General features: G+C 46.1%; 1 protein-coding gene across 2 annotated transcripts; it reads left to right on the top strand.

Moving 5' to 3' along the window:
* The first annotated feature begins 234 nt into the window (after positions 1-234).
* Positions 235-14,943, top strand: pkn2a (protein kinase N2a). Of its 2 annotated transcripts, none has more exons than XM_062480820.1 (22): positions 235-616; positions 3,684-3,984; positions 6,278-6,432; positions 7,936-8,065; positions 8,147-8,292; positions 8,452-8,665; positions 8,803-8,988; positions 9,153-9,262; positions 9,369-9,512; positions 9,664-9,739; positions 9,946-10,102; positions 10,303-10,429; positions 10,667-10,803; positions 10,936-11,011; positions 11,121-11,212; positions 11,310-11,486; positions 11,771-11,833; positions 11,945-12,021; positions 12,174-12,316; positions 12,499-12,606; positions 12,774-12,854; positions 12,967-14,943. In XM_062480820.1, exons 1-22 carry the CDS (start codon positions 596-598, stop codon positions 13,168-13,170), a joined length of 2,925 nt encoding a protein of 974 aa, XP_062336804.1. In that variant the 5' UTR covers positions 235-595; the 3' UTR covers positions 13,171-14,943. The 2 variants fall into 2 exon arrangements, with proteins under 2 accessions (XP_062336804.1, XP_062336803.1); XM_062480819.1 differs by lacking the exon at positions 235-616 and adding an exon at positions 825-844.
* The last annotated feature ends 228 nt before the right edge of the window (positions 14,944-15,171 follow it).

The raw sequence follows: 15,171 nt of genomic DNA, 5'->3' as shown, positions 1-15,171 counted from the left end.
CTGTCAGAATTTTAAGAGGATGATGATTGTGCTATAATCCCCTGCATTACTTGGAATAGCCTATTGCGGTAATCTTATATCTCATATCAGTTGATTAACACTTTGTATTTCTTTGTCATTAAAATAGCCTATAGTTTAAAGTGTATAGCCTATATATATATAAACTGCTAAATTTGGAGGGTGTTATTATTAAAGGAGTGTGGTGCTCGTGTATGAAGTTTATGATCACGTGAAAGTGCGAATAGAATCTGTCCGCTGGAGATGGGCTCTGGGAGTGCATAGCTCCTATGGGCGGACGCTAAAGCATTTCCACTCAAACCACCGCCTCTCTCTCCAAAATCCGTGTGATAGGTTTATGTTACAGCTGGATTTATGAAGAATAGGAGATATTTTGGACTGCTGCAACTTTGAACGAGGATGCAAGAAGTATAGCGAAAACATGGAAAGTCCCGTTTTTCCAGGGTGACCGATGGTATGGTCACCGAATAACAGATTTTTGTTTCACGAGAGGGAAACTTGAAACAAGGCTGCTTTTGGAGTTCCTCCACACCACCCCTCTCTCTCCGTAGAGTTTGATTCAAAGTCGAAAGCCAAGATGGCCGCCGATTCTGTGCAGGTAGGAAAAGTTGACAACTATTGCGTTAAGTGCGCAAAGTAGTTGTAAAACTCACATTTCTAGGTAGTAAACGTCTTTATTCTATCGTAGATTAATTGTGTGTTTCCGGTGTAAGGAAAAATACGCACGTTTTGCTTTCTATTCTTTCTGTCCCGGAGGATTGCCTGGGAATTATGGATTGAGGCCTGGGAAACAATTATGAAAATAACATTTTTGTTACTACTTTCTGTATGTATACCAGTTTAACGTAACTACATTTGCGTTATCATTTGGCAGACAATTTGAGTGGGAATAGATTGAGTTTAGCAATGGCTGTGGATTGGTAAAGTTGAAGTATGAACGTAGCTTTTGTGGAACTGTATTTGAACAACAGCTACAGCATCATTAAAAGTGTGAGTTACATTTCTATGTAATAACAGTGCACTTGAGCAAATGTGCTCGTGTACGTTTGTCAACATAATTATGGTCATAGGCAAGCATTTTGTTAGTATTGCCTACATTGTCATTATGGTTTTGAATTATGCCCCCAGATAGTCTATTTATATCTATGTGTAACTCCACAGGTGTTTTAACAATAATATATGCTGTTTCCATGTTTGTCAAGATTTGGACGTTGTGAGGTCTCTGCCACAATGTAACATGAAAAACCGTGAGCCATGCAACCATGACTGCCAAACTGTGTTTTATGTAGACCAGCTAATCTTATTCTCCGTCTATTGCTGACCCCTTGAAAGAGAGACCACTGTGGAACCCATGAAACACCCTGAAAGCCCCCAAACCGAGGAGAGGCTTGCTTAATTTAAGATTGCTCATGGTACACTTTGTTTTACTAGCCAGTAACTTTGAATGCTGTTTTCTGGGTTTTGGATCAATATTGTAAGTGGTTAAAAGCAGCAGATGGGAATGTGTGTGTGCAACAATGTGTGTAACATGAGCCTGTGATTCTATTTCTGATGTAGCTATTTATTATCTCTCATACATAAAAAACAACAACAGTTCTTTCAACTGGGGAACCTGTAGGTAGGCAGGACTATTGGCACATGCCTGGATACTATCCTTAACCTTTCCTGTGTAATGAATTGAATAGACCTGTTGGAATTTGAGCTTTTAGGCTTAAACACTATTTAGCCTGCTTTCACTGAAGGTTAGTGACCTAATGTTTACTTGGTATTAAAGTTGTTTTTATGTATTAGTTAAGGGATATTTTAACAGGATACATGTATTTCAAATATCACTAATTTAACCGTTTTTTTAAATGTATTTAATTAGCAGGCTAGTAATTCTTAGACATTGTCTACTTTTTTCAAAAGGTTTCCTTGTTTTTGGACACCAGCACATGATCTTCACACAGTACTCTGTTCAAACACTGCAACAATGCAAACATTCTGGGTTGAGCTGTGTGCAAGCAGCTTCTCTTTACCTTTTCTAAGAGTTGTGACCTCCATTTTACCCATGAGTCATACAAGGAGCCTCTCTCCCTCTGGACTAGGACGTACATGTGCTATATATGCCTCTGGCAAGCACTTATGAAGGGGAGTAGAGGGTGGGGTTTTGAAAGATTTAGCAAGCCAGACCGTACACCCTAATCTCAAACACACACTCAGTATTTTAACCAGAGAAGCTACATAGTAAGTGGGTAAAATAAGAGCAGAGGTTAAACCACATAGGCTACTTTGGTGCCGTCTAGCAAGCTCATAAGGCATCCAAGTTTATGATGTTCTGTGCTGTCCAATCAGTTCTTGTCATTCTTTGCATGGCGCTTAGCCTGTAACATCAGTATATGATGTCTTACAAAGCTCCCAAAGTCCCCTCCTCCTGTCTCTCACCACACACGTCGCTCCATGGGGGAGGCCATTGGTCGGCAAGCGTTTTGTTTTTAACTCAAGTTTATTTTGAGACGCCACTCTCTCCCCAGAGGGAGATTAGGTCGCATTCGCGGCTGCTGTGACCTCACTGAGTGAGAGGCTAAGAAGGATTTGGCTGCCCCTCCTCAGACGGTTCATCTTCTGTGCTCATTTCAATGGTTGTTTGTGTGTGTCTTGGTGCCTTTGTGTGTGTGTGTGTGTGTGTGTGAGGATGGGGAGGGGTGTGTGTGTGTGTGTGTGTGTGTGAGTGAGTGACAGACACTGACTTAAGAGTTGACCAACCGTGGCTGTAGTAACGAGAGGACAGCCTGACACGTTTAGAAAAGAGAGACGTTTTCAGGTGTGAGTGTCTGGTGTTTTTTTTCTGAGAGCACACAGAACAGTAGAACATGCGTGGACTGGCTTGTGCAACAGATGTTGTAGAGATGGATGACTGATACGGTGGTAAGGATGAATTTGCTTAGGTTAACAGATGAAAACAGCCTTCCACTGCTGTGTATCTTCAATGTGTTAGATATGCTGCTAGCAATGGTGTCTAGAGACACAGTATCAGACTGCTCAGAGATAGTAGGATGATGTGGTCTTGTTCCGAGGGCTCACTAGACTTTTTATGAATGGAACAGTAAGCTCAGTTCAGTTATCTTAAGCTGGTTAGCCAAGATACTGACTAGCTTAAGCTTGTTTTGGACTCAAGTCTTAAATTGTAATGTGACAGGAGCTTGGAACGTAGATTTAGTAAATGACACTAATATCATAGCTTTTTGTGCCTTTTCAGAGTGTGTCAGCAGTGTGTGTGTTCTGGTAGAAGGGACTTCCCTTGTTTTGTATGATGACCTTCAATTCAACCCTATCAAAAAGCAGACTCTAAAAGACAATCCTGCCTAAGCTGACATGACTGTTTTGGGTAATATACATGAACTGAAACCCTAACCCTACACTCAATTTCGATTTGGAAACAACTCCATGTCTTTAGGCTACTTCCTTGACACGTATGCAGAGTATAGCAAACCAAATTTGTAACAGCAATAAAGTGAAAAGTTCCCCCTGGAAAGATTGCAGTGAAGAAAGTGGAACAACTTTTAAAATGAATACGAGGTGCTAAGTCGAAGCTGCAAGCAGAGTGTTTTTCAACCACAAAAATATCCCTAGCAGCTTCAGTTCTTTTGGTTCTCTGACTCCTGTGTTTGTGGTTGCTCCCCCAGGGCGACGCCAGGGGCCAGCTGGTGTCTGAGCGGCTGGGCCTGGGCCACAACCTGGACCTGTCAGACACCATGGTGCAGCAGAAGCTGGATGAAATCAAGGAGCAGATCCGCCGCGAGATCCGCAAGGAGCTCAAGATCAAGGAAGGAGCGGAGAACCTGCGTAAGGTGACCACGGACAAGAAGAGCCTGGCCTACGTGGACAACATGCTGAAGAAGTCCAACAAGAAGGTTGAGGAGCTGCACCAAGAGCTGCAGGAGCTCAACGCTCACATTGTTGTCAAGGACCCAGATGAACTCATAGGTAACATTAACATACCATTACCATTAGCTGTGGCGGCGTTTCAGTCTTATGACGTCCAAGCAACAACTGTCCCAAACATTGCTTCCCAAATACAGACACAGGTCTATAGAGGCCGCACAGACTCGGTCTATTGGGGTGACTCATACTCCAGGAGCTGACATTGTTGCATTTCACATTCCTTCCAGTGTTACAATAGGTGGCCATTTGTTACGTTCAGGGCTGCTTTAACCCACTGTTATGCTTTTGGTCAGCCACAGGGTTCGAGTGCTACTGGAAGAGAATACATCATTTAGTGTAGTGTTATCCAAATGGATTTGTAGGCTTCTTAAAATGGGTAAAGAGGCGAGGAACGGTTTAGCTTAGACTGTACTCCGGTAACCTAGGAAGTAGAGGGGAAGAGGGGTGGGGGCATCTTGGTAGTTTTTTTTAAGTGGGAACAAATTTAGCCTGACTCATTGACCCCTTATCTGAAGAGAAATGGCTTTTGTTCAGTGACGCATTGCCAGTGGAATGTCGCTGGTTGTCACAGGAAGAGCTCCCTGTACTGGGACTGGCTGACCCCAGGCCTGTTCCTCGGCAGCCAAGTTCTAGAACTGCAGGGGAGGCTCTGGTTACTCTCTGCCCTCGACAGCTGATGTCAGATCTGCTCTCCCTGTTCCAGTCATAATATCCTGTTACCAGCAGAACAAAAGTCTGCGAGGCAGGTCTGGGATCCGTTGTTAAGTGGGTGGAGTAAGAGTGTTTGGAGCGTGCTCCCCCTGGGTTTGCCTGACCTCGGATCAGGTGGGGAACTGGGGGAGGGTTCCCCTGTCAGCTGTCCAGAAGTGACATCAGCCTGCTTGTTATTCAGTGGCTCAGCACTTGTCATCTGGCCCAGCGTGGGCTGAGTGGAGCACTTTGGCCCTTGACTGCCTGACTCGGCCTGACCTCCAGCAAAAACTCCTCAATGAAGGGAACCCCTCTTTCGAATGCTCACGCATTCTGTCTTTTATACACACTTTCACTCACACAGGCACACACGCGTATCTGAGAATACAGTGTAGCCCACCATTAACTGTATCTGAGATGTAACACGGCACCATCACCATGTTGACCTTGTTTAAGTTCATGGTTTTGAACCATCTGAGGAGACCCAGGTGCCTCACAACTCTCCTCATTAGTAGCAGACTCCACAACAGTTGGTATCGGATGTGTGACGTGTTCTCTCCCTACCTTTTTAGAGAAACCACAGTGGGGAGGCTCTCCATGGTTAATGGCTGATTAGATGAATCATCAGACCCGGTTTGGCTGGATCAAAGCCACCCTCCGGTGTTTCCACTGTCTCCAGAGGCAACACTGTTTTAAATGAGCAAGATGTGTCACTCTTAACCTCACGCTGGAAGACATTAAAAGGCTTTTCGGTTGAGCTCGTGTTGATTTGGTCATGGAGATAAATTGTGCTGCCTGCTGGGTTTAGCTGAGGTAGGTGGCCTTCGCGTCTATCTAATGTCACACAGTACTCATTAGCCCAGCTGTTGCTCAGGGAAATCTGGAGAGCTGCAGTCTCCCAGCTGACGGCACGACAAGCAAACAGGAGAAGTCAGGCAGGTTTTTTTTTTTTTGCCCACCTGTGTGTGAAGAAGCGAGTGTTCACACCATCCTCCTACAGTTGGAGCTGGGGAGGGGTTTACTGTTCGAGCCCAGGCACGAAAAGCAGTGAGCTCATCCTTCAGAATTGCAGCTCAACTGAAATTATAGAGGGCACTTTTGTTTTTGGTTTGGGTGAGATGTGGTGCACGCTCGGTCTATTGCAAGACCCAGAAACCCTTGGTCAGAAGGGTGAACAGAGTTCCTGAATTTCCTCAGAGGGATGGCAAAACAACTACCTAAAATGTATTTCTTAATAAGTGGTTGTCACAAATGGCACAACATGCAGCCCACGTATTTGAATGTACAGTAACGTCTCTTTGTTTTTGTTCGAGTAGCAAGCGTGAACTTGTTCTCTCAAAGTGCCACAGGGGTTCCCCTAAGTATTTGTATAATTTTAAAGCCTTCCCAATGCCTCAAGACTAGTTAGAAAAAATACACTCAATCCATAGTTGAAATATCCAAACAGTATTGTAAGTTTGCCAAGTCGTTTGCTTTGTTGTGTGTTCTATTGTAATGCATCAATGCTTTGTGTTGTATGTATTATATTTTTCCTTTACTTACCCCAAAATAATCACAATGGTGTTTGTGGTTTTGTGTATGTGTTGGTGTTAATCATACCAGATTCCAAACATTGTATCCACATCTACCTATATTCCTATTCTAGAATGCCCTCTGACCCCTGACACGCCGGCCAGCGAGGCAAGGATGTGTACCAGCAACAGTCGCCTGGCCGCCCTGAAGAAGCAGAACGACATTGAGCTGAAGGTCAAACAGGGAGCGGAGAACATGATCCAGATGTACTCCAACGGCTCCTCAAAGGTGCGCTCACGTCTCCGTCTCTGTATGGTGGTACCGTAGGCACAAGTCCAAACAAGTGAGTTTTCTCACACCAGGCCCAGTGTTGACATTTAGGAGGCGTTAAGACACCAACACTGTTAGTTTGAGTGTCTTGGCACCGTGTTTCCTCTGTGTCATTTTCTGTTACACACATTGTGCATAGTGTCATCTCTAGGGAGGAGCAGAAACCTGTTGCACCAGACAAAGAGTTGTAGGGTTTTATTAACAGCGCTAGTAATGACAGCGTAGTATGGAGTTGTGTAATACCAGCCACATTAGCACAGTGTTATTGGCCTGCCCTGTACAGAGTGGTTGTGCTCCAGTGTGGCAGAACAACACAAAAATCTATCATATCAGGCCATTAGCAGACAGACCCTCTTAGCAGGCTAAGATATCAGCCAAGGTGAGGAATGTCAAGGAGTGCTCGAATGCCATAGTCTATTATCAGAGGTAGTAGTCAATGATGGCAACATTCAGCAGCCAAGAATCGTAATGGTAGAAACCATGACTGTTGTTTCCAGTCATTGCTTATTTGTAGGTTCTGTGGCCTTCATGACTTGCGTCTTTCAGAACACCTGAGATGTTGCCACGCTGTAGCTAATATCATCTCGTCTCTGGATCAGAAAATACTGCGTATAGGCCGATATTGACATAAGCAAAGGTGTGGAATTTCAGTCACCTTGATGGTGATAAACACCATGGCGAATATGTGTTTGCCTGTTGCCAGCTATTTCTGGGGATTCAAGGTGATTCTGATAACGGCGATGGCGTCGGAAACGGACAGTGTTGTGCACGGTGCTGTTCACCACCAGGCTCGGTGTGGAACGCCAGCGACACCGGTCAGTGTTGTCCTGAGAGCCTGGAGAGAGAAAGTGGCACCATCCTGTGGGAAATAGCCCCAGCCTGATGATGTCAGCCAGGAAATGCCTGTCAGACGGAAGCCTTTCCTGCACGCCACACCGCCAAAGTGAGGTTGGACGGCGGGAGGAATTCTGGGTGGAGTCTAGTTTACTCCAAGGGCCGGCGATAACACGACGCACACAACACAATGACATTCCACTTTCATCGGGGGGTGAATCAAGTTTTCCATGTGGTCATTCATAGTTTTGCTCCAATTAAGGGCATGATTTGACAAGGCCAGGTTGGGCTTGTGTAACTCTGCTCTTGATGAACTGGAAAGTCATATGTGATTTTAAGAGTCCCATATTCTGTGTACCTTTTGTTCTTATGTTTATATATATTTATAAAAGCAGTCCAGTATCAACTTGGCCTTGTGTCACACCAGCCAAGTGTGCGTTCCACATGGACTGAGGCCTTACCGCAGCGGCCTGGGTTCGAATCCTGCCTGGCCCCTTTGCTGCATGCCATTGTCTCTCTCTCCCCTGTCTATTCTGTCTCTATATACTGTCACTATATAAAATAATAAAGGCAGAAATGATACAGACTATGTCATTAACTTTGTCATTTCTTTGGTTTGTTTTACAGGATCGGAAGTTACTAGCAACCGCTCAACAGATGCTTCAGGACAGCAAGACAAAGATTGAGTTCATCAGGATGCAGATCCTCAAGGCCAGCCAGGCCAGCGAGTTGAGCTTCGATAACAACGATGTCATGGGTAAGCTCACATCTGCATTTGCTCACCGACTGACTGATCTTACTGTGCACGACTCTCTGTAACCTCCGTCTCCGCCTCCAGCCAAGCCCATCATCAGCCCTCTGGACCTGCGGGTGGAGGAGCTGTGTCATCACGCCAGGATCGAGTCGGCCGTGGCAGAGGGCGCCAAGAACGTCATGAAGCTCCTGGGCTCCGGCAAGGTGACGGAGAAGAGAGCACACTCCGAGGTACTGTCCTCACTGGAGCCTGGCCCCGGTCCTGTCTCAGTTCAGCACAAAGAACAGGAGATTTAGGCTTGAGTGTCCTACGACGTTGCGTGTGTGTGTGTGTGTGTGTGTGTACAGCCCCCAGTTGACGTCCCCACCGCCCTGTTGTGTTGCCCCTAGGCCCAGGCCCGCTTTAACGAGTCCAGTCAGAAGCTGGACCTGCTCAAGTTCTCCCTGGAGCAGAGGTTGAGCGAGTTGCCCAAGAACCACCCTCGCAGCAGCAGCATCGTGGAGGAGCTGTCCCTCATGGCGGCGCCAGCCCTCAGTCCCCGCTCCAGCATCATCTCCACCCAGAACCAGTACAGCACCGTGGCCAAGCCCGCCGCACTCACAGGTAGAGGACCAGGGGATGTCCTGAGGAGAAGTGATTGTAAACAAATCCCATACTGACAAACGGCACACACTGGCTTCATCCCAATTTCGGGCACCGTTGCCGTCAATAACCTGAAGAAAACGGCGTATTGTCTACAGGTACGTTAGACGTCAGGCTCATGGGCTGTCAAGACCTGCTGGAGAACGTTCCGGGGCGTTCCAAAGCCGGTTCCGTGCCGCTGCCAGGCTGGAGCCCCAGCGAGACCCGCTCCTCCTTCATGAGCCGGGGGAACAGGAGCAGGGGGGCCAGCGCTAGGAACCTCTCCAAGAGTGAAGACCTGTCCAGTAAGCAGACCCTTGTTGCTGCGATCAAAACACCTCCACTCACTAGGTGTACAGGCATAAAGGGGGGGAGCAGAACTGGACTGAACCAAGTGCATTCATGTGTAGAAACGATTTCCGCAGTATGTCTCTACCTCGTGCCAATCTCCCTCTCTCCCGTCCTCCAGATGAGATCAGCGCTGTGCTGAAACTAGACAACACAGTCGTGGGTCAGACAAGTTGGAGGCCTGCAAGCAATCAGGCCTGGGACCAGAAGTTTACACTGGAGCTGGACAGGGTATGGACAACACACACGCACGCACTCGTACGCGCACACACTCTAAATCCACAAACCCATCCCTTGTTACACGGGGATATTAAAGATGGATGTGTCTCACCTCCAGTCGCGTGAGCTGGAGATCTCTGTGTACTGGCGAGACTGGCGTTCCCTCTGTGCCGTCAAGTTCCTGCGGTTGGAGGACTTCCTGGACAACCAGCGCCACGGGATGTGCCTTTATCTGGAGCCCCAGGGGACTCTTTTTGCTGAGGTAACGCGCGCGCGCACACACGCTGTCATTTTACCATTCACTGTAGAAGCGCTCTAGGAAGCTCACAGTCACAGCACAGCCAATGCCCATGTCAGCCATCATACCTGACTAGCCAGGATGCATGGTGTTCATCTTTTATTCTTGCTTCCAGGTCACGTTTTTCAACCCCGTCATTGAGCGACGGCCGAAGCTGCAAAGACAAAAGAAGATCTTCTCAAAGCAGCAAGGTGAGTCCACACGCTCCTGACGTATAACACATACTGATCCACATACTAAATACAATTTAAAACGTGAATATCCTCTTCTTGTCATGGACAACCCATGCTCTCTTACCTTGTGAGATGGAAGTGTAGCGTGCTGTGTGAGGATGTGAAACAGAGAAATGGAGGCTGTCGTGTCACTGACCTGGCCTTTCCTCTTCTTGGGCTCTCAGGGAAAACCTTCCCGCGTGCCCCTCAGATGAACATCAACATCGCCACGTGGGGCCGGCTGGTCAGGAGGGCCATACCCACTGTTAGCACCAACTCCTTCAGCCCACAGGTCTCAGACACAGGGCCCAGCAGTCTGCCTGGCTCCCCTACACCCACCAGGTTTGGGACTCTATAGGAGAGGGTATACACCAACCCCTCCCCCGTTGTAAACACACACACACTCATCCAAGAGACCCTTATAGAAACCCACTTAAGGCTTGCTCATGGGTACTTCTCGCATGGTCAAACAAGCTTTGAAATACAGACTGGTGTTTATACAGCACGGCCCTCGCTCATGAATCTCTTTCCCTCCCTGCCAGTGACCCACTGGTTACCAAGCTGGACTTTGACAAAGAGCCCACCCCAGGCCCAAAGCATTACCCTGCACCCGATGTCAACAGAGAACCAATTGCACAGGACAAACTGCCCGGGAAAGAGGAAGTACAGGTACAGACAGTGGTTACCATGGAGATACTTGAGCCAGGAAGTACAGAATATAGATTGTAGTGAGATTAGAGATGATTGTGGCAAGATGCAACACACATAACTGCAACAACCGCCTCTAATTTGCACTGGAACTGCAAAAACGAAATCAAAAATCAGTGACGCCTTCTCCTGAGTCCTAAATCACCTAATGTTGTCGGAAGGATCTTCTACCGTCTCAAGTGTCTGCTATCTCCACAGGATGCCCTGGCGTCATTTGACTTCCTCAACAAGAGGAACAGCATAGCGGTGAAGGCTGACCTGGATGGAGGGGTTGAACATGAGATCCAGCCCCCAGACCTGGAGCTCACAGCCATACAGAAAGACACCGAGATAAGGTTGCTCCCCAGCAGGGTCTTGTTGTGTTTGTACTTGTTGTATATCAGACTGTTGTATTTGGCACCCTGAGTGTTTGTGCTGATATGTATCCGAATGTAACTAATGTATCTAATGTCATGTTTCAATCCCAGGGAAGAAGAGCCGTTTCAGTTCAGTCTCAAAGATTTCAAGTGTGTGGCAGTCCTTGGGCGTGGTCATTTTGGAAAGGTGCACACCCAGCCTCTACTGCCGTAGCTAACGTCTATAACAGATCTAAAATGAAAGGACATTTGAAACAACCCAGATGTTCTGAAACGGTTCTCCTCTCATTCTACAGGTTTTGCTAGCGGAATATAAAGTCACAGGTGAAATGTTTGCCATCAAAGCCTTAAAGAAAGGTGACATAGTGGCCCGGGATGAGGTGGACAGGTAAGGCTTCAAACCTGGCATGATCATTCAAGAGATGTCAGCCAATCAGAGCCCAATCAGATTGACTTCATGAAACTTCCCCCGATCTCCCCGTCAGCCTCATGTGTGAGAAGAGGATCTTTGAGACGGTGAACAGCGTCCGTCACCCGTTCCTGGTCAACCTGTTTGCGTGCTTCCAGACACCAGAGCATGTGTGCTTTGTCATGGAGTACGCTGCTGGGGGCGACCTGATGATGCACATCCACGCCGACGTCTTCTCAGAGCCCAGAGCCATGTGAGTCGCCACAGCTGGATCCCGACCAAGGATCTGGGAAACCTTCCTGGGAAACCCTGTTTTCAATCTAGAGATGCCAAATATCCCCTGCTTGGTCAGAACCAGACTCCTTTCTGTCTAGAGATCATTTACAGGGGCCCCTAACTCAAAGATCTGGTAGAACTGGCTTTTGGTTGCTTTCAAATCCTCCGTATCAGATGTCAGGCAGGGAAAGAGAGTTTTTCTACAAACTTGTCTAGCTAATCCATAGCTGAAATCAACCTTTGTAAATCCTCCTTTTACAGATTTTATGCAGCTTGTGTTGTATTGGGCCTACAGTTCCTGCACGACCATAAGATTGTTTACAGGTAAGAGACTGCCATGAATTAGCACTGCTTGCTGGTCTGTAAGTTTTGTCACACCCGGACTAGACGGTTGCTGGTCCTGATCATAACGTTGACCCTCACTTGGATCTGCAGGGATTTGAAGCTGGACAATCTGCTCTTGGACACAGAGGGCTATGTAAAGATTGCTGACTTTGGCCTTTGCAAAGAGGGTAAGACTCATCCCTAAAGGTTGCAGTGTTTAACACCAGCTGTATTTGGATGAGATCCTACGCTCTATCCAGAGCACAACACCAAACAACTTTTCTGATGGAGATGCTTCAAGTCTGTCCTCTGTTTATAATAACGTTCACATGTCTGTCAGGAATGGGGTTCAGGGACCGCACCAGCACATTCTGTGGCACACCAGAGTTCCTGGCCCCCGAGGTTCTCACCGAGACCTCTTACACCCGTGCTGTGGACTGGTGGGGGTTGGGTGTGCTCATCTTCGAGATGCTGGTTGGGGAGGTCAGTATCTTCAGCTCAGAGAGCTTCTTCATACGTTTCATGAGAAACGTATGAAGCCTTGACTTGGCTGCGAGTTATGGCAGCGATTTTTATTTTACAGTTTGATGTCGGTATGTTGTATAGACTTTTAGTATAAACCACTTAGTTTATCTGACACTGCTAACATTTGGCCCGGCCCGCAGTCCCCCTTCCCTGGGGATGATGAAGAGGAGGTGTTTGACAGCATCGTCAACGATGAAGTGCGCTACCCAAGGTTCCTCTCCACAGAGGCCATCTCCATCATGAGGAGGGTGAGTGCTAGATCTCTGGTCTGTAAACACAACTAGAACAGTGCACCGCACCATGCCGTATCTGTTTGGAACCAGCCGTATGTCAACCCACTGGACGTTCTAATTATAAACTCTCAAGAGAAACCGTCAGATGACCTCATCGTAGCTTGGTTTAATTTTGCCTGTAGCTTTTGAGGAGGAGTCCAGAGCGCCGCCTGGGGGCAGGAGAGAGGGATGCAGAAGAAGTGAAGAAACATCTCTTCTTCAGGGTGAATCATATTACTAATCTCATTCACAGCCACAATTGATTTTCTATGAGTTTGGAAAATTACATTTCAGTGCTTACATTTGTAAAATGTGTATATTTCATATTATTTTTAGAATATGGATTGGAATGGACTGCTGGCCAAGAAGGTGAAGCCTCCGTTTGTGCCAACCATCCAGGGGGCTAACGATGTCAGCAACTTTGACGATGAATTTACCTCAGAGGCACCCATCCTGACCCCTCCTAGAGAACCACGAGCGCTGAATGAGGATGAGCAGGACATGTTCTCTGACTTTGACTACATTGCTGACTGGTGTTAGCCCCCCTCCTCCCCTCTAATGCATCAAAGCGCACCTCCCCCAACACACACACTGTGAACCAACACAGCGCTGACTGTAGCTCACGTTTTTAACACCTCTCCTCATCTAGAACATTGAGAGGGAACGATGGAAATCGCTCCTCCAGCCTATGGGCGCACTCTACCATTTAAAAGACAGCCTGCCCCATGTATTTTTTTAAACAAAAATGAAGAACTTTTTTTTATAGCAAAAAGAGAAACAATTTTTCGTCATATTTTCTATATCCTGAGTGAACGAGGGGTGGAGAGTGAGTCTCCCTCTGCACACACCGTGTCCATTGTCTGACCACTGAGAATGTTTTCATACAAACTGTCAAGGAAACCGTTACATCATGATCATGTTATTCATAGTCACTGTCTGTTTGTTTTTTTTATCTGTACAGATTATACTCCTCCATATTGTAATGAGTAATTTGCAATGCTCTGCCATAGCTAGTGGAATTTTATCTCGCTGTAAGGGTGACATGTCTGCCATGTATTAGTCACTCAGACTTGAGTGCTCACAGCATTATCACTGAACTGACACTACAGTTATAAGACAGTAAACGTATTGACTACTACTGCTTCTTGACTTGAAACCCATAGATTTCACTTTTTTTCCCCTCAAAGATATTAATTGTAAGAAGAAACGACTACAGTCCATCCAGTGTTACAAGCTACTTAGATTTTACAACAACACTATACTTAGTCTTCTGTTGTAGTAAGAATATCTTGTGCTTTTCCTTTTTACCTGAAAATCAGTTGAACTCTTTTCAAGCAGGATAGTAATGCTGTACCTCCCTGTCCTGGAAAGGCACTGTTTCTTTACACATGGCATCTACAATTAAGGAATTAAATAACACTGTGCTATTAATATTGATAATTGTAGACAGTTCCATCATACAAGAAGTCATGGACACAATCATGGACATTAACAATCAGCTTTTGGTATGGTGCTTCATTTTTTATGTTGGGTGAATCTCCAAAGTCTGACTGTGTCTCCTTCAACTCAGTATCTGTTCTAAGAAAGGGGCGAGGCTATTGTGAGGAAGTACACTTTTGAGATTCAACCTAGGTCTTAACTCTTGCAGGCCCTCTGGTGGCTGTCTTGCACGAGAAGACCATATCCTCCAACCCCAAACCCTTGGTGCAGTGCTGCATACCATGTACAGGGTGTAGGTGTACCTCTTGCGTGGGTGATCCTCCTTTCTCTGGTATTTCTAACAGGGTTAAGTCTCTTGAACTCGGATCCATTCATCCTAGATGACTAAGACTGTAGTTCAGAAACGGACTCCACCCCTGATACCTCAGTTGGTTGTTGGACTGTCAAATAAATAAGACTAATCCTAAGTGTCTCATTACAGCTTACTACCAAAACCCATTCACCTGGTCCTGAACTGGGGAAACAGTGAATTTGGATTGACAATGAACAGATCTCAGTGCCAGTTTGTGCATACATGTTGACATGAATCACTACAGGGAAGGGCAGGGTATATATGTATATGTAAACACAATTGAGCTGAAAGCACTAATTTTATCAAGTTTTTATTTTTATCTATGTATAGCATAATTATGAAAATAGAATGTACAAAGGTTTTGCTTAAATGGCTGCTTGCGCATGTTGCAAAGACAGACAAGCTTTTAAATGGTACACCATATTGAAGTTACATAACTGTTGGCCTTGGTGTAAGAAAAGCATTTGGCAGTCATTGTTTGTTGCCTGTCATGAATGCACAAATTAAACATTTGTAATAGAGTGGTGGTGTGTTTCTTTACATATTGCAATGCATGGAGGCTATGCCCTGATGTCCAACACATTGGCTTTGGAAAACAGGAAATCGTGACTCCTTTAAAGTCATGGTAAGTGGATGAAGGTTTAAGCATTGGCCAAGGAAATTGTCTTAGACATACCCCTGGCAGTACAGTGAGTTGTAAGGTAATTGCCCTTTTCACAGCTGATATTATATTTTATTTTTTATTTTTT

This window comes from Osmerus eperlanus, chromosome 16 (assembly GCF_963692335.1).
Source record: "Osmerus eperlanus chromosome 16, fOsmEpe2.1, whole genome shotgun sequence".
Classification (NCBI taxonomy): Eukaryota; Metazoa; Chordata; class Actinopteri; order Osmeriformes; family Osmeridae; genus Osmerus; species Osmerus eperlanus.
This window is presented reverse-complemented; position numbering and strand designations above follow the sequence as displayed.